Source organism: Chelonoidis abingdonii, chromosome 7 (assembly GCF_003597395.2).
Source record: "Chelonoidis abingdonii isolate Lonesome George chromosome 7, CheloAbing_2.0, whole genome shotgun sequence".
NCBI lineage: Eukaryota > Metazoa > Chordata > Testudines > Testudinidae > Chelonoidis > Chelonoidis abingdonii.
Window position 1 is genome coordinate 70,389,819 of NC_133775.1, and position 25,872 is coordinate 70,415,690.

Sequence of the window (25,872 nt, forward strand, 5' to 3'; positions counted from 1 at the left end):
AGGTCTGGGCCTTGGTCCCTTCTCCATAGAGATTTGGAGAAGAGGAAGCAGGAAAAACTGAGTTCACTGGTACAGGGGAGCGACACTAGGGCAGAAAGGAGGGATGAAGAGTGACTGAGTGCTTGTCTACATGGGGAAATTTTCTGGCATAAGTATACTGTGATAATTCTACTGGTCTAAGTCACCATTTGGACATGTATTTGGGAAAGAGGACCTTCTATGGTTTAGCTCATACTGCTTCCAAAGCGACAAGAGCCTAACCAGAAAAAGGCTGTACAATGGTGGTAAATACCCCTAAGAACTGAGAGGGAAAAGGCACTGAAAGTGAACAAACTGAGGGAGTGAGGGTCAGAGGGGCCCTCTGTAATAAATACCAAGCTTTGCCTTCCTCCATGCAGCACCTGAATTAGGGAAACTCTACAGCACAGGCAGCTGATACTGGAGCAGTATTCCCTTTTGTAGATCTCTGGACAGAGGGTCAGGGACCTGTCCTGCACCACCCAGAAAGTAAGTGACAGAGCCCAAGGCCTCCTGGCTGCCCACCCTCCAGCCAACACTTTGAAGGGACTAGGAGGGGACTGGAGAGGCTGCTTTCAGTCACTCAGGTTTCTCTGAAATGGTTGGCTTTCAGAAGGACACTTCCCAGACTCAGACTCTTTCTACAGTTTAAGCAAAACACCTCCAAGAGTTTTAAAAGAGCTGGTCAATTAATGTTGATTTTCAGTATGTCTTGAAACATTGGGAAAGTTTCAGAAGACTGGAAGAAAGCTAATGCTGTGCCAATGTTTAAAAAGCATAAAAAGAAGGACCTGGTCAATATAGGCTTGCCAACCTGACATTAATCCCAGGCAAGATAATGGAATGGCTAGTAAAGGTCTTGATTAACAAAGAATTGAAGGAGAGTAATATAATTAATGCCAATCAATACAAGTTTATGGAAAATAGGTGCTGTCAAACAAACGATGAGATTACAAATTTGGTTGATAAAGGTAATAGTGTGGATGTAATAGACATTTGTAAGGCATTTGACTTGGTACCCCATGACTAGGGCCCTACCAAATTCATGGCCGTGAAATCTGGTCTTCCCACATGAAATATGGTCTTGTGCTTGTCCAGCTAGAAATATATTGTTAAGTTGGAAATCAATAGCAAAAAGTGCAAACTCTGTACTCCAGTTCTGTACATGTCACAAGCATGCAGGGCTGCAGAAGTGTATAAAATTCTATTGTATTATTTAAGGAAAAGCCTGTGACCATGTAATTCCAGCTGATAGAGATGAGAGGGAAGATGTGTGCTGAGAGGAAGAGGGGTGAGAGAAACTAATGGAAACAGGAAGCACTAATAATGGGCTTCAAAACAATCAAGATGTGACAGTAGCACAGCAGCTCTGCTCCCCCAGGGCCTGTTTTTCTGGAAAGAGGCAAACCATAAAGAGATGCGGTGTGGGGGACATGGAATTGGTCCCTGGAAAAAGGCAGCATCAATGCTCTGGATTTGGTTTCCTTTGCAGGAATGCAGGGCTGGATGCTAATTGCCTCACTATAAAGGACAGTGTTCAAGGAGAGAGTGAGGCAGATGACGGGGATTCAGAAAATGAACTCAATCTTTCCATAGACAAGCTGGTGGGAGAAGAACTCGAGAGCCTCCTAGAGCCTCATGCAGGTAAGATCACTATGCTCTGTATGGCACCAGAGAGAACCTGCTCCATCCTCACAGAAGACCTTCTTTGCACCAGTGTGGGGCTGCCTGGGAAGGGGACTCTGATTGTCTGAAACCACAATCTAATTAGCTGGTTGGGCTTTTTTGATGATGACACTGCTGAGATCAGGAAACTGAGAGCTCTGGCTGCCCAGGGAGTTGGGAAGCTCTGGCAGCTGAGGGAGCAAACTGAAAATTTCCATTTTGGTTTTCCCAGAATGGAATTTTTCACACTTTTTTCTTCTGTGAGAAATGGTGAATTTTTGACCTTTTGTTCCAGTGTGGGACAATTTCCGCCCCCCCCCCCCAATTCCATTTTTTTCATAGGAGGGAAAGTCTTTTTCCTGCTTGTTCTAGTGATGCTCTTCCAAGCTCCTCCCACAAAATAGCCTTCACACACGTGAATCACCACAGTGGGATATGTCTCATATTAAATTGTGCAGATATTCAGAATAGGATTGTCCTGCTCCCAGGCTCTGTTGGCTCTTCTTAGTGGGGCTTGAACATGGCCATATGGTTGACTGTGCTGGGCTCCTCGAGTGGGGGGAGAAACCGATGAGCAATAAATTGTGCAGCTGCTGTGATTTTCCCTCTTCCTCCTTACATGAGAAAGGGTTAATTATGTTATCTTGTAAATTATCATTATAGGACACCTTCCTTAACCTCTCTTTGAGCTCCCCACCCCCGCCCCCAAACTATTGTTCCAGGCTGTCTGCAGATTCAAGTGTACATCCTGTCTCCCATTTCTTTTTGCAATGCCCTTTCCCCTGCAGTCTCTGTCTAGCAGGATCTGTGTGAAACACGCTTCTTCTTCTGCATTGTGGACCTTGCCCTGCCTTTCTCTCTCTTCCCCTTTGACTCTGACTACCTCTCCAGGCTGCAGCTCAGGGTGGGGTCTTGCTGAACTGTGCTTGTCAGAACTATCTGCCTATTCCTCAGGCAGGTTCATCATCTTACAGAATCTGGTCAGGGTCTGTCGATGTAGGAACAAATCCCACTCCGTTCTGAGAGCTGCTGCTATTTGCCTACCAGCATCAGTGAGTCTGAATTAAGCTGATGCACTCAGAGTTGCTCTGTAAGTGGATGAAGCTAAGAATGGATTTTCCTCAGCTGTCAGCACAGTCACTTGCTTGAGGATGGGATGACTGGAAACCATATCTTTGCATGGAAGCATGGCAGTCTGGTTGGGTCAGGCATACATTTGCCTGTTCCCTTTCCCACAGTATGAATGTTGCCCCAGGCCTGGTCACCAGGCTTATAATATATCTGAGCACTGCACCATCTCAGTAGCACTCTGCTGTGGATTTATCTTCTCAGATAAATCCTAAGTACAGTGCTCTCTGGAATATTTTAAAAGAGCTCCTGGTTCCTGACCCCAAGTCACATCCCCCTGCTAACTTATATATGCTTCTAGCAAACAGATTGGCTGATACTGCAGGCGAATGAGCTAGTGACAATAAGCCCCCCAGGAGGATAGTAATAGGAAATAACCAGCTGGCGCCTCAGAAGACTCCAAGGGAATTTGGCACTCAACTGCTCAGGGCTCCTGTGGGATTGCCAGCCCACATTTCTCAAGGACAGTCTGTTTCACAGGTATTCACTCCTATTTGCTCCTCTCTCACTAAAGCTCTGTAAACATATCTAGCTTCCCTCCCCCTGGCATGCACACCAAGTGCACATCATGGCCTAATCTTCCTCCCTCTGAGCTCAGTGCTGATGCTTTCACTCCACCCAGGTTGTGGGCTGATAAAAGTTGAACCACTCAGGAGCAGCAAACAGGCTTGTAGTGAGGAGCTACCAATGCCTCCCAGAGTTCCTCTGACACTACATCATGATAGATGGAGCCATGGTCCATGCTACATAGGAAGGTGTATGAAAGAAAATGACTATGATGACAGTCCTACAGAGGCTTTGCCACAGCACGAGTGGAACTTCATGCGGACAGACATATCTAGTGGTCAAATATACTGCAAGTAGCCATCATTCCACGGAGGAGGAGAAAGTCTAAATAATCCAAGGAACTATATGGAAAAGTCTTACAAAACTGATGGGGGTCCTATAAAACTGGGAAAGGGACCAAGAGAAGCTACTGCATGGAGAATAGCATATTTTCTATAGGGATTTGGACCCAGCCTATAGAATTTTATAGCAAGAATTCTCCATTCAATTCCATAAGGTGTTTAAACATACTGTAGAAAGGCTACAATTTTTATTACATTCTACAGCACTTTTCCCAAAACGGGAGGCGGGGCTCGGGGAGAAAAAAAAATTAACAAAATGAAATCTATTACAGGTCCTTGCACACCTCCCCCGCTTTCTCCCCCAGCAATATAGGGAGCCATAAGGCAGTAGCTAAGCCCCTGGCTAACACTCCTAGCATAGGCACTTCCACAATGGTGTAGAACTGGAGCAGCTGTCTTGATGCCCTCCCCCCAGCAGAGGGGTTACCCCAGGGGCAGAAGGAGCATGGCAAAGCACCATTGCACGAAGGTTATTCTGATGAAGCAGCCGCTAGGGTATTTCCATTCATTATAAATGTCTGCAGCCCTGAGGTTGTTCTAATTCACTCCAGAAGCTGGGCAGGGCTCTAGAAAATTCCAGGACATGGTATGACATCAAGGCACTTATTGCTCCTTACTCCATTCCAATACTGAACGGAGGTGAGTAGGGTTGAGAATTATTTCTGCTAGTCTCTCTTCTCTGTTCATGGGAGCTGCTCCCCACAATGGCAGATGCTGTATAAATCTCCACAACATTGTTTCTTTAAAGACGTTTTGAATAAATTGAATGAACTCAGAACAACAAGCCCCAGCAAGGGAAACCTATAGACTATCGGAACTGCGTTAGGGCAAAAGGCAGAAAGGCACCAGAGAAGCACTAAATAGCTGGCTGTTCTCACCTTAGCAGGGTTTATTGTTACAAGCGCAAATTGATTTTATAGAGCCCAGAGAAGGCTGCCATGGTGGGCAGGTGTCTTTACAAAGACTGTTTGAAAAATAAGAAGAAAAGACAGTTTACTGCTCTTACTCTATCCAGATAGAGATCCACAGGAAACAATTTTCACTGATCTAGAGTTTTTCAATGCCCGAAGGGACCATTCTGCTCATCCAGTCTGAGCTCTTGCAGAGACAGGCTAGAGAATGTCACCCAATGACTCCTGCACTGAGACATCCAATCTTGATTTACAGACCCCTAGTCAGAGAGAATCCACCACAACCCTTGGTGAGTTGTTGAACATAAGAACATAAGAACGGCCATATTGGGTCAGACCAAAGGTCCATCTAGTCCAGTATCCTGCCTTCTGACAGTGGCCGATGCCAATTTCCAGAGGGAATGAATAGAATAGGTATCTCCGGTCGCCCATTCCCAGCTTCTCTGTCCATTCTCGCTAATAGCCATTGATGGACCTATTCTCCATGAACTTATCTAGTTCTTTTTTTGAACCCTGTTATAGTCTTGGCCTTCACAACATCCTCTGGCAAAGAGTTCCACAGGTTGACTGTGCGTCGTGTGAATAAATACTTCCTTTTGTTTGTTTTAAACTGCTGCCTATTAATTTTATTTGGTGACCTCTAGTTCTTGTGTTTTGAGGAGTAAATAACACTTCCTTATTTACTTTCTCCACACCAATCATGATTTTATAGATGTATATCATATCCCCACTTTGCCAACTCTTTTCCAAGCTGAAAAGTCCCAGTGTTATTAATCTCTCCTCATATGGCAGCTGCTCCATACCCCTAAATAATTTTTGTTGCCCTTTTCTGAACCTTTTCCAATTCCAATATGTCTTTTTTCAGACAGGGCTACCACATCTGCACGCAGTATTCAAGATCTGGACATACCATGGATTTATATAGAGGAAATATGATATTTTCTGTCTTGTTATCTATCTCTATCCTAATGATTCCCAAGTTTCTTTTTGCTTTTTTGATTGCCTCTGCATATTGAGGGGATGTTTTCAGAGAACTATCCACAATGACTCCAAGATCTCTTTCTTGAGTGGTAACAGCCAATTTAGACTCCATCATTTTATATGTATAGCTGGGATTATGTTTTCCAATGTGCATTACTTTGCATTTATCAATGTTGAATTTAATCTTTTGTTTTGTTGCCCAGTCACCCAGTTTTGAGAGATCCTTTTGTAGCGCTTTGCAGTCTGCCTGGGACTTAACTATCTTAAGCAATTGTGTATCATCTGCAAATTTTGTCACCTCACTGTTTACCCCTTTTTCCAAATCATTTATAAATATGTTGAATAGGACTAGTCCCAGTACAGACCCTGGGGGGACACCATTATTTACCTCTCTCCATTCGGAAAACTGACCATTTATTCCTAACCTTTGTTTCCTATCTTTTAACCAGTTACCAATCCATGAGAGGACTTTCCCTCTTATCCCATGACAGCTTAGGAGCCTTTGGTGAGGGACTTTGTCAAAGGCTTTCTGAAAATCTAAGTACACAATATCCACTGGATCCCTCTTGTCCACGTTTGTTGACCCCCTCCAAGAATTATAGTAGATTGAGGAGGCATGATTTCCCTTTACAAAAAACATGTTGACTATTCCCCAACAAATTATGTTCATCTATGTGTCAGACTATTTTGTTCTTTACTGTAGTTTCAACCAGTTTGCCTGGTACTTAAGTCAGCTTTACCAGCTTGTAATTGCTGGGATCACCTCTGGAGCACTGTTTAAAAAATTGCCATCACATTAGCTATCCTCTAGTCATTTGGTACAGAAGATTATTTAAATGATAGTTACATACTACAGTTCTGCAATTTCACATTTGAGTTCCTTCAGCACTCTTGGGTGAATGCCATCTGGTCCTGGTGACTTATTACTGTTTAGTTTATCAATTTGTTCCAAAACCTCCTCTAATGACATCTCAGTCTGGGACAGTCCTTCAGATTTGTCACCTAAAAAGAATGGCTCAGGTTTGGGAATCTCCCTCACTCCCTCAATCATGAAGACTGATGCAAAGAATTCATTTAATTTCTCCGTCCTTATCATCCTTGAGTGCTCCCCTCACTGTGAAAAATGTGCACTTTATTTCCAGTCTCATTTTGTCTAGCTTAAATTCACAGCCACTGGATCTTGTTATACTGGTTTGCTGGATTAAAGAACCCTCTTCTAGCAGAAATCTCTCCATTTAGGTGCTTATGGGCCGTGATCAATTCACCTAACTTTCTCATCAATAAGCTATGTAGACTGAGCTTCTTTAGTCTCTCACTGTGAGGCAAATTTTCCAGCCCCCGAATCCTCCTTGACCCTCCCTAATTTTTCAACATCTTTTTAAAAATATCAAATACAAGGCTCCAGAGTTGGCTGTTGGTTGTGGATGGTATCTTGGGGATGGCTCCTAGCCCATACTCTATCCATCTCTGAAATGGGCACACATGGTGTTTGTCACTGTGATCTTCATGTGATTGTTTTGAGTTGCATGGCAAAATACACCAGCTTGGCTTAGGGTTGCCAACTTTCTAATCACACAAAGCTGAATGCCCCTGCCATGCCCTCACCCTGCTCCTTCCCAGGGCCCCGTCCCTGCCCCACCCCTTCTATGAGTACCCACCCCTGCTCACTCCATCTCCCCTCCCTCCATCGCTCTCCCTCACACCCACTCACTTTCACCACTGGACTGGGGCAGGGTGTTGGGGTGTAGGGGGGGGTGAGGCCTCCAGCTGGGGGTGCAGGCTCTGGGGTGGGGCTGGAGATGAGGGGTTTGGGGTGTGTGAGAAGGCTCTGTGCTGAAGCAGGGAGTTGGGATGCAAGGGGGTATGGGCTCTGGGCTGGGGGTGTGGGTGCCAGGTGGGGCTAGACATGAGCGGTTCAGGGTACAGGAGAAGGGTTGGATTGTGTGGGGGTGGTGAGGACTCTGGCTGGACATGCAGGCTCTGGGGTGGGGCCAGAGATGAGGGGTTTGGGGTGCAGGAAGGGCTCTGGGCTGAGGCTGAGAGTTTTAGAGTGTGGGATGGGGTACAGGCTCTGACTGGGGTGCAGGCTCTGGGGTGGGGCCATGATTGAGGGATTTGGGGTGCAGAAGGGGGCTCTGGGTTGAGGCAGGGTGCTGGGAGTGTTAGGGCTTTGGCTGAGGTTGTGGGCTGGGTGGGGTTGGGGATGAGCAGTTTGGGGTTCTGGAGTGGGTTTAGGCCTGGGGCAGGGTTGGGGTGTGTGTGGAGGGGTTGCGGGGTGCAGGCTCCAGGATGGGGTTGGGATGCATGAGGGAGTTTGTGGTGCAGGGTTCCCGGCAGCACTTACCGCAGCTCCCGGGAAGCGGACTCCAGATTTCTCCAGCCCCTAGATGCACGGGTGGCCAGAGAGGTGCCACGTGCTGTCCTCACATCTGCAGGTGCCGCCCCCCCAAGCTCCCATTGGTCACGGGTCCCAGCCAATGGGAGCTGCAGAGGCAGGGTCAGAGTGCGGAGCCTCCCTGGCCGCCAATGCATCTAGGGGCTGCAGGGACCTGGAGGCCACATCCGAGACCCATACAGTTCCTAGTTTAGACAGCACAGTGTGGTGAAGCTAACTCCACAACCAAACAGCTACTTCTTTACACTGTATAATTGCTGAGCACCTGGGCTAGATCCCCAAAGGGGAGGATCCACATGTCGTGATTGTGTGTTAACTTCTTAGCACCCTGCAACCCAATGGAATCCTGAAACCTGAGTGCAGTACCCAGACTCCCCATACACTTGCGTGAGGAGAGTTGGGTGCCTAACAATAGGATTCACAGAAGCCAGCATACTCACCTAAGCTAGCCAGTGGGAAATGCTGAGGAGGGGTATGGGGCTTATGCCCTGCCCCCTAAAAAGAGTTAGGGTCTGATCCATAAAGATATTTAGGTAACTAAGTCTCCATTTTAGCCTCCACTGTGAGCCACAAAACTCCCACTCAGCTGCACCAAACCCAGAAGGTGCCTACATTTTAAAGGTAAAAGTCCCTTAGATGCCCAAGTTTTGGCATCTAGGGATGCACATGGCTGCATCACTCCAGGCGTCTAGACATCTGTCTCCTGCTTATGCATCAGGGTGATGCACGACCTGGGGGAAGATAAAGGCAGGAGTTTCTACGTCACCTATGGGGTCAAATCTAACAGGTGTGCTCAAAGGCCTACCAGATTGGGATCCATTCAAAATGCAGTGGGAAAGAGAGGCAGGTCTCGCTTTATGAAGAATTCTTCCATCGACCTTGCTACTGCCTCTCAGGGAGGTGAATTAACTACATTGATGGGAGAACCCTTCCCATCACTGCAGTGAGTGTCTGCACTGAAACACTAAAATGTTGCATCTGCAGATCTGCTGCTATGCCACTGAAACATTTTAAGTGTAGACATACCAAGTGTCTCATAACTGTTTGCATAGCTGATTCCACCTTACTGTCACTCTGTGGGTACGCTCAGAAGGAATTGTGGTGGTCAAACTGTATTGCATGCAAATTCCTTACAGTGATGACTCAAGGAGTCCAATCTATTAACAAAGAGAAGGTGAAGGGGTGAGTTGATTACAGTCTATATGTACATACAAGGGAAACAAATATTTAATAATTGGCTTCTCAATTTACCAATGAAACCTATAACACAATCCAACAGCTGGAAGTTGAAGCTAGACAAATGCAGACTGGATATAAGGTGTAAATTTTTAACAGTGAGAGTAATTAACCACTGGAACAACTGACCAACAGTTGTGTTGGATTCTCCATCACTGACGATTTTTAAATCAAGGTTGGATGATTTTCTAAAAGATCTGCCCTAGGAATGATTTGGGGGCAGTTCTCTGGCCTGTATTATACAGGTCAGACTAGATGATTACAATGGTCTTTTCCTGGCCTTAGAATCTATGAATTCTTCTGAGGCAAACTGGGGTCTGGGTTGGGAATACAGAAAGTTGGCTCAGTTTGCCTAACACTGACTTTCTTCTTGAATGAGGCATGACACTGACCTCCCAAAAATTTAAGTGTAAGTCCACTGTAATCAAGTATTGCTTTTCCTTGAAGGTAAATAAGTCTGCTCCCACCTTTTCCCATAGTTGGATGTGGTAACAGCCTCTTTCTGCTGGCAGTTATCACATGACTGACAGATGTCACACCCTTCTGTCAAGGAGCAGAGTTGTGTATTTATTCTCAGCCAGTAAACATATTCTTGAGCCTATCTAAGACAGTTGTCCATGCCTAGGTATGAGGCACATATTTTGGGCATGAAATACTTTGTAATGAAGTGGAAACAAGAGGTGTCTGTCGTTGTGGCTCTGCTCCTACTAGTACTTGGCTTTTGCCTTCTGGCCACCCTACTGGGAGTGCTTGTAGTTGGATGTGCTTTCCATAGCCTCTTTGATTTCCATCAGCTTCACTTTTGAAACTTGGAGATAGGCAGCATGTTAATGGAATCAATGCCCTTATCTACCTCCCCCAACTTGCTGATTCTGGTTGTACATGCTCTGTTCAGGGTGTCAGCCAACACTAGTTCATGCTGGACAGCAACTGATCTCTACCTGATAGTGCCAGAGATGTATAAACATGTGCTGCAATCTCTTTAGAGCACGAAGGGCTTGTCTGCACTTAAAAAGCTGCAGCTGCACCGCTGCTTTGTGAGAGCTTTTCTCATCAATGTAGCTACTCCACCTTCCTGAGAGGTGGTAGCAATGTTGACGGAAGAAGCCCTCCCATTGACATAGTGCCATCTACACCGGGAGTTAGGTTGGTGTAATTGCATTGCTCGGGGAGGACGGATTTCCCATACCCTGAGTGATGCACTTGTACCTATGTAAATTGCTAGTGTGGACCAGGCCTGAGAAGGTGCTTTACCAAAATTGTCACTAGGGGGCTTTGGTCAGATTGGATGTCCTAATGGAATTGCTTCACTCCAAATACCCCAGCCAGAAGCTATTTTTCTATTTAAATGTATCCTTGTTCTGCCTGACAGGGATTTGCTGGCATAAGCAACCAGCTGCTCCTGCAAAAGAGCTACACCCAGTCCTTTCTCTGATGCATGACACTGGAGTGCCAGTGGCTTTACTGACTGGTAGTACAGTACTTCATGACGGGTAGCCATTATCATGTATGACATCATGGCAAATACTTGCTGTTAGGGACTTGCCCAGTCCCAGTCAATCTCCTGCCTTATGAGCTGATGTATGGGTTCTGCTACTGCAGGTGTGAACAGAACTTGGAAAGAAAAGGTATCATTCCTGTGAAGCTCTGTACACCTTTCATATCCAATGGAGCTGGTGTGTCTCTGCCTTCAGTCTTGTTGAGTTCTGATTTCAGTCTCTCTGCCTGAGAGCAAATGTGCAATGTATTTCACCTCATGTATTTTCTGGGTTGAGTTTTATGTTCTTGTTCCTGCATCAATGCTGAAAAGCTTGTTTTCTGTTATTCTTGTTCAGCTTCTGCATACCCTCCCCTTCAGATTTAGTGAAAAACCTGTGTCGCTCCACAGTTTCGTTCTGCTTTGGGGAGCAATAGCTCCCCACGACTCCTAGGCTTGAGGCAGTGGGGAGCTGTTCCCTATTAATAATGGTTTTACTTTCCTGCTGTTGTCATCCTCTTGGATGGCCAGGTCTGCATACATCTTGAACTCTCCCTTCCACTGGGTCCATTACTGGGCTAGGACTGCAAAACCTAGGACTCCAGAGAGACCCCAGACCAAGCTCCATAGCTCATACTGCCAGCTCTGCATGGATTCCGTGGCTTTCCATGACTTCTGAAGTGGCTGGTACTGGCAGAGCCAAACAGCCCCTGGACCAGCAGCAGCAGCAGTGTGGGTATGTGGAAGGGGGCTCAGCACTGGGGCAGGGAGTTGGGCTTGGGGTATGGGGTGGTGCTTAACTGTGGGGGAGGAAATTCCTGGCTCCCACCAGCATGTCCCTGCAGCTCCTAGACAGGGGGACCAGGGGGCTCTGCATGCTGCCCGCACCCACAGGCATCACCCCCACAGCTCCCATTGGCTGTAGTTCCCAGCCCATGGGAGCTGTGCAGCCGGCACTTGTGGCAAGAGCAGGCACAGAGTCCCTCTGACCACTCCTCCGCTAGGAGCTGCAGGGACACACCAGTCAGAGCCAGGTAGGGATCCTGCCAGCCCTGCCAACCCCCTCCTCCCAGCACCAGCTGGGGTCCCAGGCTGTGCACTGCTGCCTGCCCCCTCCCAGTTGCCAACTTTCTACTCGCACAAAACTGAACACCCTTGCTCCTCCTCATGCCCCACCCCTTCTCTGAGGCCCAGGCCCCTGCTTGCTCCACCTCCTCTTCCTCTGTCACTCATTCTTTCCACTCTCTCTCACTCACTCATTTTCACCAGGCTGGCTCAGGAGACTGGGATGTGGGATGGGGTCAGAGCTGGGGGTGTGGGCTCTGGGTGGGGCCAGAAATGAGGAGTTCAGAGTGTGGGTTGGGATGTGAGAGGAGGTCAGGGATGAGGGATTTGGGATGCAGGAGGAGGCTCTGGGGTGGAGCCAAGGGTTTTGGAGTATGAGAGGGGACTCTGGGCTCAGGCAGGGGGGTTGGGTGTGGGAAGTGGTATGGGCTCGAGGTGTGGGTTCCAGCGTGGGGGCAGAAATGAAGGGTTCAGGGTGTGGGAGGGGCCTCTGGGGAGGACAGAGGGTTGGGGTCCAGGGGGGTGAGGGCTCTAGATGGAGGTGCAGACTCTGATGTGGGGCACAGGGTGAAGGATTTTGAGTGCAGGAGGGTGCTCCAGGCTGGGATTGAGGGGTTCAGATGGCAGAAAGGGGATCAGGGCTGGGGTAGGGGGTTGGGGCCTAAGAGCAAGTATGAGGTGCAGACTTTGGGTGGCACGTACCTCAAGCATGTCCCTCCTCTGGCTCCTACATGGAGGCATAGCCAAGTGGCTCTGCGCACTGCCCCATCTGCAGGCGCCACCCCCACAGCTCCCATTGGCCATGGTTCCCAGACAATGGGACCTGAGGGGGCGGTGCTTGGGGCAAAGGCAGGGTGCGGAGCCCCATGGCTACCCCTACATGTAGGAGCTAGAGGGGGGATAGCTGGTTGCTTCCTGGGACCCGTGGAGGCTAGCAGGGAGCCTGCCAGCCCAACTGCATGGCACCGCCAACCGGACAGTCAATGGCCTGATCAGCAGTGCTGACCGAAGCCACCAGGATCTGTTTTCAACTAGGTGTTCCAGTTGAAAACTGGACACCTGGTCATCTTACCCTTCCCCCCAACACCAGGCCCATGCCCCTCCCCGCCCCCCCACACACACCCAGCAGCACCCTGGTCCCAGTTTTGGCTAAGGGTATATAGTAAAAGTCATGGATAGGTCATGGGCTGTGAATTTTTGTTTACTGTCTGGGACCTGTCCATGACTTTTACTAAAAATACCCATGACTAAAACATAGTCTTATTCATGATACATGCCTCGCTTATTCTTAGAAAGAACAACGTAGGTGGGTAAGCTGTCTGACTCCAGGAGAAGATTCCACCTGCAGCCAGGATTCAGGCACATAATTCTGTGAGGGGGCAGGGCTTAAGCCAACTTCCCTTGGCACTTCACACTGGCTAGTTTAGGTGACTTCCCATTTAGCATGCTGACTGCTGTGGATTGCATTGCATAGGGAGCCTGGACTCCTAACTCAGGCTGCGAGGATCCCACTGTTGTTCCGGTGATTTTCTAGGTGCCTGAAAGTTATTCATTGTGACACTCAGCACCATAACACCCATGGGTGGCAGGTATGAAAGGCAGAGGAAGGCTAAGCCTACCCAAACTGCCAGTGTGGCCCTGCATGGCCTGTCCCCCAGGCCTTGCCCATCCACTTTTTGCCCAGATGGAACCCTCCCTCGCTCCCCTCCTCTTCCCCCTTAGGCCCCACCATCAGCCAGGGTGGCATGGAGCTCAGGCAGCTGTAGGGAGCTGTGGCAGACCTTTCACCTGCCCAGGGGGGCTGACAGGAGCCCCCGGCCCATGTCCCTGCCTTCCCCCCCCCAGCTCTCTGGTAGCCTGGGGCAGGAGGATTCATGAATCCATGCTGGCTTCCCACAGCTGCGTGCATGGCTCTCCTCAGCTGTGCTCCAGCCAGCGGGGAGGAGCCTCAGTGCCACAGCCCAGCCATGGCAAGAGTCCCTCCTTTTGCCCCGGGTGGCTGGGGAGCCTGGGGGAAGGGAACACAGGCTGGGGGCTGCTCAGACCCCCCCCCCCACAGTGCAGGCAGGTAGAGGGTCCACCACAGCTTCCCGTCTGGCTCTTACCATGGCTGGGCTACAGCTCCTAGCCCCTCAACCCCAGCCAGAACCGGGTCAGGGACAGCTGCGTGGGCAGCTGTGAGAAGCCTCAGTCCCTCCACCTGCCCTGGGCGGGGAGGCTGAGACATGGAGAGTGGGCTGCTTTTGCTTTGGACAGAAGCCCCCTTCTTTCCCCCCCTTTTGCGCAGGCTCCAGCATGGAGCCCTTGCCCTGGGCTGGGGCTACTGGGGACCAGCCTGCAGCCAGGGACTCCCATTTGTCTGCCTGCCAGCCACTCCAGGGTTTGGGCTGGAGGCCACGCTGCCTGCTCACCTGCCAGGTGCTCTGGGGCTGGGAAGCCAGGAGCTGGCAGCGGGCAGGCCCCGGGCCCCAGGCAGAAGGAGTGGTCTGGCCAGGGGCTAGCCTCCCCAAGCCCATCCATCACCCGCCACCCATGACAACACCTAAGACCCTTTATGGACCTGGGTCTAGGTGCCTATCTCTGCTTGCAATTCACAACTGTGAACTGTCTCCTGGAGTTAGGCATCTAAGCCTGATCAGCTATTTTTCATAACAAAAACACAGAGACCCACCCACCTAACCCACGATAACCAATAGCTCAGCAGTTATGACAATAACCACACCTAGATTAGATCTACAGAATTTCCTTTGTCTAAAAAAAAAAGTTTCTTCTCAAAGAAAGAAATCTGCTTGATCTGGCACCTTTTGTAAAATCATGGTGTACTTTATCCCAATTACTGATTATCTCCATGTTCTTAACTACTTTCTCTTTCAAAATTTGTTCCAAGACCTTGTATACAATTGAAGTCAAACTAAAAAGACCTGTAGTTTCCTGGATCATTATTTTCCCGTCTTAAAAAATGGATACTATACTACCAATTCTCCAATCATAGGGTACGGCTCCCAAGTTTACAGATGCATTAAAAATCCTTGCTACTGGGCTTGCTATTTCATATGCCAGTTCTTTTAATATTCTTGGATGGAGATCACTTGATGATTACCTCTTCTGGTCATTCCCTCTGGGGCACCTGGCATTGGCCACTGTTGGAAGACAGGATACTGGGCTAGATGACCTTTCGTCTGACCCAGTATGTGCGTTCTTATAAGATTAAGTATTTGTTTAGGTGTTGGGCCATGACTAGATTATTTTAATCTCCACCCCATCCTCAGTGTTTAGCAGTCCCCACTACTTCTTTCCTTGATTTCTTTTTGTTTATGTGGCTAAAGAACCTTTTACTATTGGTTTTAATTCCCTTTGCAAGGTCCAACTCTGCTTGGCTTTTGGCAGTTCTCATTTTCTCCATACACTTTCTGATCTCCAAGAGGTAGCTTTCCTTGTCGACTCAGCCCATCTTCCATTCCTTGTAGGTTTTCTACTTTCTCTCAATAATCTGTTAGAGATGCTTATTCATCCAACTTGGTTTGCAATCCTTCCCTAGAACATTTTCCCCCCTGCTTGGGATGCAGGCTTCAGATAGCTTCTGCAACTTTGACTTAAAGCAAATCCAAGCCTCCCCCACATTCAGATCCTTGAGTTGTTCAGTTCAGTCCGTTTCCCTAACTGTCCATTCCCTTAATGTTTTAAAGTCTGCCCTTTTGAAATCAAGGACTCTAGTGGCAGACCCATTTCTATTTAGTTTAAACTGAATTAATTCCAGATCACCTGAAACAAGGCTGTCCTCTACAACCAGTTCTTCTATGAGGTCTTCACTAGGTACCAATTCTAAATCTAAACTGGTATCACCTCTTGTTATTCAGTGAGTATTTGGTGAAGAAACCTGCCAGCAATCACATCCAGAAAAATCTGGGCCCTACCATTATTAGTAGCACTTGTTTTACAATCTATATCTGGGAAATTAAAGTCTCACATGATCACACAATTCCATTCCATTCCTTCTAATTTCTTTACAGGCAACCTCATCACTAACATACGTGACGCCACCACTTTTGCCTTTATTTCTGTTTTTCCTGAACAGTCCACATTCTTCAAATACCCGTACTCCTGTCATAACTCGTATTCCACCATGTTTCTGTTATCCCTATAATAACAGGTTTCATTTTCTGCACCAATAGTTTTAGTTCTTCCATTTTGATTTCCAGGCTCCTTACAGACATCTTAGTTGTTTCTCCTTTGCTGTGCCCAAATTCCTCACCTGATTGGGCAGTCATTTTACTACCAGTATCACCTGCCTGCCTGTTAATGCCAATACTAAGGATACTATCTTTCCTCTTGATGTCCATTCTTCTACCCAGTTGTTCCTCTTTCAAGTGCTATATCCTCTTTTACTTGATTTTCCACTCACTCATTATTAGAATCAGACATGGAGATTACATGAGCATCTCCCAACCAGCTTCCCCAAATTGTGTCACTCCTGCTCTGCAACCTTGGCTCCCTTGCAATATCTTGCTATAGTAGCTTTCACCTGGGCCACTCACAAACAGTCTTCCAACAGGCAAGTCACACCCTGAGTGTCTGTGTGTAAATGCAGCATGCCAGCCACATTCTGGATCTCACCAGTCTTGGGGTGTGCAAGGATCACCATGCAGTATAACCAAGTCCTGGATTCCTCCCCCCGAGAAATGCATGTCCTGTACTGCCCAGCCCTCTCCTGGATAGCATAAATATATTAAGTCTATTATTCTTTTAAGGCAGTGGTCTCCAAACTTTTAATGCTCAAGATCACTTTTTCAATCTAAGGGCAATCCAGGATCTACCCCACACCTTCCCTGAGGCCCCACCCCACTCACTTTCACCAGGCTGGGGTAGGGGTTCAGGAGAGGGTGCGAGTTATGGGTTGGGGTCAAGGGGGTCACAGTGTAGGAGGGGACTCTGGGCTGGGGCAGGGAGTTGGGGTGCAGAAGGGGGTACAGGCTCTGGGAAGAGGGGGTCAGGGCTTTGGCAGAGTGTGGAGGTGCAGGAGAGCGTACAGAGTGCTGGCTCCATGCACTGCCCCTCTCTGCAAGCACCACCCCTGCAACTCCCATTGGCCAGGAGAGCTGCAGGGGCAGTGCTTGCAGGCAAGAGCAGTGTGTGGCAGGAAACCTGTCCCCCCGCCCCCAGAGCCATGCTGGCCGCTTCCAGGAGTCTGCCTTAGTGGCAGCCATGCTGCATCGATGGAGATCGGTATCGACTGGTTGGGGACCACTGTTTTAAGGTAATGCTATACCATCATATTACATTAAATAGTTGTCCAGACTCTAAAAAACCCAATGGTTTAAATAAAACAGTAAAACAAGTTTATTAAAGAGATCTGAAGTGTCTATAAGTAATGAGGTATAAAAGCCAGAAATGGTTACAAGAAAAAACAGAGACAAAACACTTTTTAATATCTACTTAAGAAACTATCTTAGTTGCAAAGCACACTTTCTCAGCACATGCTCCAGCAGATTACTGGTCAAACTCTCAGGTCAGGACCCCTCCCCCAGAATCCAACAGCTGTTTCCCTTTTCTCTTCTCAGGGGCAGAGAATGTAATGGGCAGGAAGAGAGAGGGGGATGTATTGGATTGTCTCTCCTTTTCATAATATCAGTTGCCCTCTTGAAAAACATTTCTGGCTGAGACCAAGAGTCTATGTGGCAGGATATTCCCTGCTGGTTTTTTTCCACCTGTTGAAACTTCATTTGTTTGTCTCCCTACTTGATGACTTTGTTTACTGTTTAAATTAAAATTAAGGCAAGCACACATTACTTCCTTTGTTTAGGACAGACCTCACTTCTGCCTGGGCAGGGCTGTGGCATTTGGAACATGTTAGTAATATCATTCAGGGGAATCTTAAAACTTCACATACAGTGTTGCCGCACATATTTTACAAGTATAATTACTGACCAGCAAGTTATAAAAGTTTTCAAATGATACGCTACAGGGCATACTTTGTACAAACAGATTACTACAACAGTGTAGAGGGTGTGAAGCACAATCAGTGGATTCTTTCCTGCTCTCATTAGGATCCTCTGCAGCCTCAGGTCCACATCCCATATCTTAACTCCCAGCATACACCACACCCTTCTGTTCCCTAGATCAGCTCTGGTGACAGGCCTGTCTTTCTTTGTAGGTAGTCCCTAATCACACAGACCTGCCTCTTCCTGGTGTTCGTGCAATTCTCTGGCCTTCCTCCTCCAGTTTTTCCTGGCTGCAAGTCCTCTCATCCTTTGCTCTTACTTGCAGTCTTCTGTCAATCATCCTCTATCCTCCTGTGATTCCAAACTCTGGTTTTCTTATAGGACTAGCCACTCTTCTCTTTTTTGTTGCCCTCCCACCTTCTTTTACTGCCTGCTCTGCCCAGTCTTCATTTTGCAACTCAGCAAACCTGTTCTTCATCTCTATTTCCTCTTCACTAGGTGGTCTTTTCCTCTGCCTGGTTCTTGCTGTCACATGGTTCCACTGGCCACTTTCCTCATCTAGCAGTTTTCCACTCAGCCTCCTCTCCATCAGCTGCTCAAATCTCCTTTGAAACTCAACCATAGTTTTTACCTGCAGCTCCAAACCTTGGCTCTTCTCTTCCATCAGTTGTCCCAGATAGCACTTCATACAAATGAAGCACCTTTCAGGTATTTGTTCTGGGATACATCCTGCAGCTCCACATCCAGTCATCTTCACTGTCTTTTCCATTTCTTGGCTCACTGATATTGCTGCCCCTGTAGCTGTCATAGCCTTCCCTCCTATAATCCTCTCAAGAAAAAACAGAACACCAAACATTCTCTCTCTCAAACACCCACTCATACTACTTTTCAACTGTTTGCTAACTCGTATACCGCTGGCTAGCTACCTGGCTGCCTTTATAGGCCCCCTAATAAGGGAAACCCCACCCCCTAACAGGGCTCTGCTATGATCAAAGGCTCTGTCTCTCTCATGGCACACAGCTCCTTATCAGCTTCTGCAAACTGAAAACAAACCAGCAAGCAAGCAAAGGTCAACATCTGATCTACACTGGAGGGCAGGCATAAAGTCATAACCCCTCAGGAGAGCCTTGTGGCTGCAAAAGCAGCTATTAAAAGTGAGAGAATTCAGAGATAAAGGTGAAATTAAATATTTGAAAGCATGGAAATTCATGGCCATTGGGTTTGATTTCCTCCTCCGGGTAACCTGATTGAATAACTGGGACAGAGTCCTCTCTCTCACCCACCCTAGTGGTGTAAATCAGGAGGAACCCCACTGGAGACTGGAGTGACACTGGAGTAAAACCAGGGTAACTGAGAGGAGAATCAGACTGACAGTACCCAAATGACCCTAGTTCTGCCCCAGTATGGAACTAGCTTATCTACCTTGTTTTTGCACTGGAATGGCAAAAGATGAACACTATTGTATTACCATTTTCTAAATCCATGGGCTCCCCTCCCCAGGATCCTGTGTATTGCACTAGGAATGCAACTGCAGAAAGGGTCTTGCAGAATTGGAGAGAGTAGGAGGAGGGCAATAAGAATGATTAGGAGCTTGGAGAGATCGCCATGAGGGAGAGTGAAAAGATCAGAAAAGCTTAGTTTAGAGAGCAGACAAGAGGTGATATGACAGACAGAATAATGAATGATCTGAAGCAAGCATATTGGAAATTGGAAACCCCATTTACCCTCTTACAAGAGCAAAGGGGCGGTCAAAATTCTGGCATTTCCTAATATGCAAATACTTGATTTTGCAATCCTAATATAATTCACTTAACTGGGTTTCATAAGCCATTTGCTGGGTTTTAAGTGTTTTTTTAAAAAAAAAATTATCATTTTATGGGTCACTCTTCACCCTGTGCTGTGCCTTTAGCAGGGTTTGAACTCTAGATTTCCATGCTCCACCTTTAACAACTTTGCTGGCAGCAAGAGTAAGCTGCTATCCTGTGTGGACCAGCCACTGGCAGGGGGCACATCACTACATGAAAACATAGCCAAACCAGAAATTTGGCTTTCTTTTTAACAGGCAGCCTGGCTAAGTGGATGAAACTGAGCCACCGTTTTAGAAAGAACTTTCCGAGGGGATGCTGACTGTAAAAGGGCTGTGTGAGGCACACAGTTATTACAGTGATGCCACCTCTTGCCATTTTAGAGTGACTTTCATGCTATTTGGTGTTTTCCTTAAAACTCCCAGATGCTGAAGCCATGTGATGACACCAGAATCTCACCTCTGATTGAATAAATGCTAAATATAGGCCCTTGTGGTTGTGAAATAAAGTCTAAAATGTGATCACTAAAAACTCCAAACTACCAAGGCAAAGAGGCCCCACATTTATTTTATTTTAAAATCTCATTACTTTTAAGCCACTTCCATGATTTTGGGGCTGGCTGACTCACAAGGTTTGAAAGCCTGGAGTCAGGAATGCTCCCCCTGCCCTTCTCCCAGCTGGTCCAGGGCACTTTCCTCAGTCTTTTCTTTCTTCTACCATGGACTGCTCAGCCCCAGCTCTTACATCCCTGTTTCCTTTTGGTGCATTGTTCCCTGCAGGGCTGGCCCTGGAGAGGCTGACGGCAGACCCTGCATGGATGGCTCGGCTCTCCCTGTCCCTCACCAGCAGCTACAAGGACAATGTTTTCTCCCCTGCTTCTCTGCACTCTTCTCAGGACCAGGAAGATGCAGGGCAGGATAAACCGAGAACCTTTGAGACATTTGGCAAAGTTAATGGATCTGACCCAAATGCAGCCAGGACGAGACTGGCCAGCACTTTCCTCTCCGAGATGAGCACCCTATTTGAAATGATCTTATCCCAGAAAGCACAGGCCCATGCAGCAACAGCCTCGGGGCTCCTGCAGCAGCTCTCTACGCATAGCAAGCCTTTTGGGGTGGATGGCGATGCTCCTGCTATGTAGCTCATGTGGAAAGACTGACGGCTGCAGCAGACACATGAGCAGAACCAGTGCTCTTTGCAAATGGAAATAGCAACTGATGGTGGTGAACAGTTCCAGCATGAACCACACCTCAGTAGAGATTGTCATAGATGCAGCTACCCTCCTGCTTCCCTTATCTGATCCCACCATGCCCAAATCCCCTTCCATCTCTTGGCTCCTCCCAAAGGAGTTACTATTCTCCACCCCCATATCCCAGCTCTGCTTCCCTGCCCTTGGCCCGGCACCAGGCCCATCTCCCTACCCACGAACAGCCTAGCACTCAGCCTCTCCTTCTGACCCACAGCCTGGCACCAGCCCCACCTCTAAGCCCATAGCCCAACACCCAGCTACTCCTCCATACCCACAGTCCAGTCTCTCTGCACACACCTCCCCATCCACAGCCCGGTACCTGGTCCCTCTTCCCCATCCATGCCCAGCCCTGCATCTCTGCCCACAGCTCATCTCCCTGCCCCAACGCCGCAGCCCAGTGTCTGGTCCCACCTCCCACCTTACAGTCTGGCATCTGGACCCACCCGCCCTGCCCATAGCCCATCTCTCCCTCTCCACCCATGGCCCAGTCCCCGTCCTTCCTCTCCCATCTATGGCCCAGCTACAGGTCCCATTTCCCATCCACCACATTTCCTCCTTTCTGCCCATGGCCTATCCCCCAGCCCCATCTCTCCACCCATTACTTGGGCACCTCCTTCCTGCTCACGATCTGCCCCCACCTCCCATCCATTTGCCTCAGGCCCAGCATTCCTCTTTCAAGTTTCTCCCTTGCTGACATGGGAAGGTAACTTAGGAGAGCATTTACATACTGCAACCTGCCCTACATCACAGCTGGACCTGGGCTTTCACTTCTGGTAGCAGGAGGACATGAAAATTGTGCAACAAACTCTATGGCAAGTGCAGTAGACACTGCAGTTACTGAAGCCACCTGGGTGTCTGACAGGCAGTGACACTCTTGCAGGGGTCATAATTCAGCAAGGCCCTTTCCTCTGAGTCTGGGTGGGCAGAGTGGATTGTGCTAGAGACACAATGAACAGAACTCACTCAATTGCACGCAAACTTCATTCTGAGACCCAAATTCAGCAATCCTGAGCTCACAGACAAGACCCCAGCTGCAGAATTCACATTGCCATAGAATCAGACTCCAGGATCTTCAATTTTATTTAAAATTAAAATATTTTTAGCCTTTGTGGTTGTGACAAAAGCCTCATAAATGTGATCAAGTGTAACCGTTACAGTAATGCCTGCCTGAATCTTCAGAGAGACTGAAAGTATAGCTTGGAGAGGTGAGACCTGTCTTGTTCCTCTCTCTCAGACTTCATGGGCTGTATGATTCCACAGCTGTGGACTAACACATTTTGCCAAAATGCCTCAGAATTCAGTATTTTTCTCCCAGATCCCCCATGGTGCTGCATCAGATGACTGACACCATGGTTTCTGTATCCCTGCCTGGCTGGGAACTGCCCACAACTGCCTCATGTTCCCCAGCTTTCCGACAGGGGCAGGAGCCAGGCTGCAGTGTATCAGGGTCCAGCGTGTAGCCAGGGGGTGGGGGAGCAAGAAGCCCAGCTAGACAGAAGCCCAGCCTGGAGATCAGCTGACCAGTAAGGAGGAAGGGAGCAGAGCAGAGGACCCTGGAAAGCACAGTGGAACCCCAGCTGTAAAAATACTCACAAGCCTCACCCCAGTGACCATCTTCAATTTGGCACTAACGGGTGTGTGTATGTGGAGGGGGGTGAGACATAGGGATGTGTATGTGGAGGGGGTGAAGCCATGGGGGGTGACCCATAGGGGTATGGGAGGGCAGCTGAGCCATAGGGTGTAAGGGAGGGTCAGTCATGGTGGATGGTGAGCTTTAGAGTTGTGCATGTGCATTTGTGAGAACTAGAACATGGGGGAGGAGAGGGAGCTAAGTCTTGGGGGCATGTATTTATGGCATTACTCCATCACCTGTGCCAGCCACACCATGTAGAAGGCACTCTCATAGGGCTGTGGGGACAGTGAATGAGCCCTGGGTAGGAGTGGCTTCCTTGCAGATCAAGCGCCACTAAAACTGATCTCTGGCCTGGCTGGATATTCACAGTTTGTCCATCACTGGCAGTCTTATCACACCACTGAAGCTTTTGGCACTCATGTGATCACCAGCTAGTTCATGGCATTCCTTGGTACATGTGCTTCAGAATTCGTTGATCTTCCATCCTGACTTGACCATGCCAAGATAACTGTCAAAACCAAACCCCTGCCCATTTCTGATCCTGTCCTGCCTTAAATAAGGAGCAAGTTGATGATGATGACAAGAATTGAAAACGTCAGTCCATGCTCTTCAGCCTTCCTCAGCGCCCATGTTTCACTTCCATACAATAAAATTGGTATAACCACAGTTCTATAGACCTACAGCTTTGTGGTAAACTTATGTCCCAACATCTCCACAGAGGTCACATGAAGGGCCCAAAACATGGCAGTAGCTTCTGCTGTATGAGTGTCCACGTCTTATGAGCATCCTCCAGCACTGACACTACACAAATATTTGACAGTTGTCACCTGCTCAATGTTCCACCAGACAGGTTAATACTGAGGTGGTTGTAATCTGGAGCTGGAGGCAGCTTGTTGGCAATGGCCAGAGGCCTAGTTAAGGCTAAGCAGCACTTTCTGTTTAGATGTACTGATAGCTCCACTTTAGCGTCTCTCTTGTTACAAATTTTGAGGTGAGCGCTCCAAAACAACTGCATTTCTGGCTCCCCTTTATGTAACGGCATTTCCCCAGAGCTGGCAAAGATCTAGCAGTACCAGCACAGGGCCAAAATTGTCTAGTGAATGCCCACACCTGCCCTGCCCTCTCACTATCTTTCCCACATGCACAGCAGTTACAAATCTTTGTGTGTGTGTGCACAGCAACCCACAGCAGGAATAGACACTGTAGGGTGAAGGGTCCATTTAAAGGAGCGAAAATGAAAAGACATTTTGGGGAGTGGAACTTGCTCCCAACTGTCCATCCCCTTGAGAGTGCCTTCTACATGGTGTGGCTGGCACAGGTGATGAAGCAATGTAAGCAAAAAGTCTCTAGCCCTTGGAGTTCTGTAATTTTTCAAAAATCAAATCCTTCTAACACTGGATTCTGTAAAATACTTTAAGAAAAGTCCAAAGATCCTTGGAAGCAAAAAACAGTGACTTGAAGGATGGGGTTCATTATTTGCTGCTTGCATCATCTTATTATTAGTTACACCACTAATTCTTCACTACTTGCTGTCTGCTGGAAACAAAATTGTTTTTCCTCAGCAACCAAATGACTGTGATGCAAATTCTGGCCCAGCCACAGGCCTGAACTCCTCTGCAAGCTATAGGGCACATGCTTGTGGCCGTGGGGGAGCTCAGCACTGGAGGGCTTGCTCTCATCTCTGACTGTAGGCATCCCACAAACACAGCGAACAACTTCCCAACTTTCTCACCTTGCACTGTTTGCAGGTAGCCACTGGATTTATTTGTAGACGACAATAAATTAGTGAATTAAATAGATTAATTCCATTCCCCTAGCTTAGCCTTGCTATGCTTCATTCCTCCCCACTGCATGGTGAGTTCTATAACAAAGGAAGGGGGTGGGTGCAGCTCCCCCTTCCTCCCTCCGCCCACAGCAGGGAGATGATGCTCAGGAGCAGCCCTGGTTATTATGAGAGTAGGGAAATCCGTTGGAGGGATTTCCTGCCAGTTGCATCCTGCCTCACAAAGGAAGAGCAAGTAAACTGAGTGACCTTGAATGCACGGCCACAGGCTCTGGGAACAGAGGGGGAGCCTATACCCTACAGTTGCAGAATGGAGGCTGGAATTGAGAACAGGTGCCAGGGGACAGACAGCTGCTGTTGTGAGGCCAGACCTACATGCAGAGATGCACCAGTTTGACTACAGGGAGAATTTGCTACTGAATTAAAACAGTGCAATTTGTGTGTAGATACTCAACACAGATTAAATCCTGCTTGCATCGATTTAGCTTGTGTGGGTTCATGTACAGGCACAGGCAGAGATCAGCATCTGTTTGACTTAATCGGCTTTTAACTGATTTAATTAAACTGCTGCAACATGTGTCTGGAGAGCCACTGTGTGACCTGCAGCCCTGGTAGCAAGTCATGACATGGTGCCAGACACTGCCAGACAGTACAGGTAGGGGATGGACCAGAGAGCCAAGTGCAGGTCCAGCATGGAGCAGAGCACTGGTGTTCAGAGGAGGAGCCTCCAGTAAGGCCTTCAGGCCAACAGAGACAGTGAGGTGCTGGCCCAGTTCACAAAGCATGGGGGCTGAGCTGGGTTGGGCTGTGTGAATGCATATGGTTAGGCCCCTGGGCCAAGGCAGAGTGGAGGAGCTGGGGCCCAGGGTTGGCTGGGGCAGTGTGAAATTAGGCCAGGTAGTGCAGAGTAGTATCAATAGGGTACAGGGAGACTGCTCGAGAAGCACCTGTATCATTCGTGTTCCATTAGAGAACTTGCACTGCCCCTCCTCTCCAAACACCATAGCCTACCCCCATCCGCCATCACCCCGCCCCCTCCACACTGCTGCCTCTCCCCAAGGGCTGGTGGAGTTACAGGAGAACGATACTGCTCCTCTTGGGCATGATTTCCACAGGAAGGGATTGATTCCATTTGTACCTACTAGCCAAGTGCTATCCCCTGAGAATAGAGCACTGGCTGTGGCTCCAGGCAGGAAGAATCCGATAGACTTGCCGTGTGTTCTGGGGCTGGATTCCATCTCAGTCAGCTGACATCAGCCCCCGCCAGACTGCCTGTGCTCCAGGAGTGGGGCAGGGGTAAAGCACGACATCCCATTGGAGGGGCCTGGCGCTGCTCTGCTAGTTGCTCCAGGACCCAGAGGCAGGGGCTGGAGGAAAACGCTCTCATTCCAGAAGGGGCTGGATGGCTGCTCTCTGCGGCTGTCAAGCCCACAAAGAGGAGACGTTACTGAAACTCTCAGGTTGCAGGTGACCAATCCCACCATTCAGCATCCTCAACAACCAACCAGTGAGCACAGGGCAGGGTGGAGAACAAGAGGAGAGATCCTTACTGCAGCAACATCGACAGCTGCGGAGCTGTCTCCCCTCACGGCCTCTGGTGACAGGGGCTTCCCCCCAATGGGGTCCCAGCCTCTGGTGACAGGAGCCTCCCCCCCCACGCGAGTGCTGCCCAAGCCTTT

At 48.4% G+C, this 25,872-nt stretch overlaps 2 protein-coding genes across 6 annotated transcripts in view; one reads left to right on the plus strand and one right to left on the minus strand.

Annotated features, from left to right (window-relative positions):
- The window catches only part of PCDH12 (protocadherin 12), a 45,372-nt gene that overhangs the window by 12,134 nt on the left and 7,366 nt on the right, over positions 1-25,872 (plus strand). The window contains exons 3-4 of one of the 2 annotated variants that reach the window (XM_032778942.2): positions 1,511-1,662; positions 20,308-20,669. In XM_032778942.2, the coding sequence (XP_032634833.1) occupies positions 1,511-1,662; positions 20,308-20,669 (514 nt within the window). Of the gene's footprint in view, positions 1-1,510; positions 1,663-20,307; positions 20,670-25,872 lie in introns of those variants that run through there. The other variant, XM_032778943.1, reaches the window with a different exon arrangement.
- The window catches only part of DELE1 (DAP3 binding cell death enhancer 1), a 41,449-nt gene continuing 32,680 nt past the window's right edge, over positions 17,104-25,872 (minus strand). For 2 of the 4 annotated variants that reach the window (XM_075068001.1, XM_075068003.1), the window contains one exon: positions 17,104-25,604. In XM_075068001.1, coding sequence (XP_074924102.1) covers positions 25,437-25,604 — 168 coding nt within the window. In that variant the 3' untranslated portion in view covers positions 17,104-25,436. Of the gene's footprint in view, positions 25,621-25,872 lie in introns of all 4 variants that reach the window. The other 2 variants (XR_012656288.1, XM_075068002.1) reach the window with 2 other exon arrangements.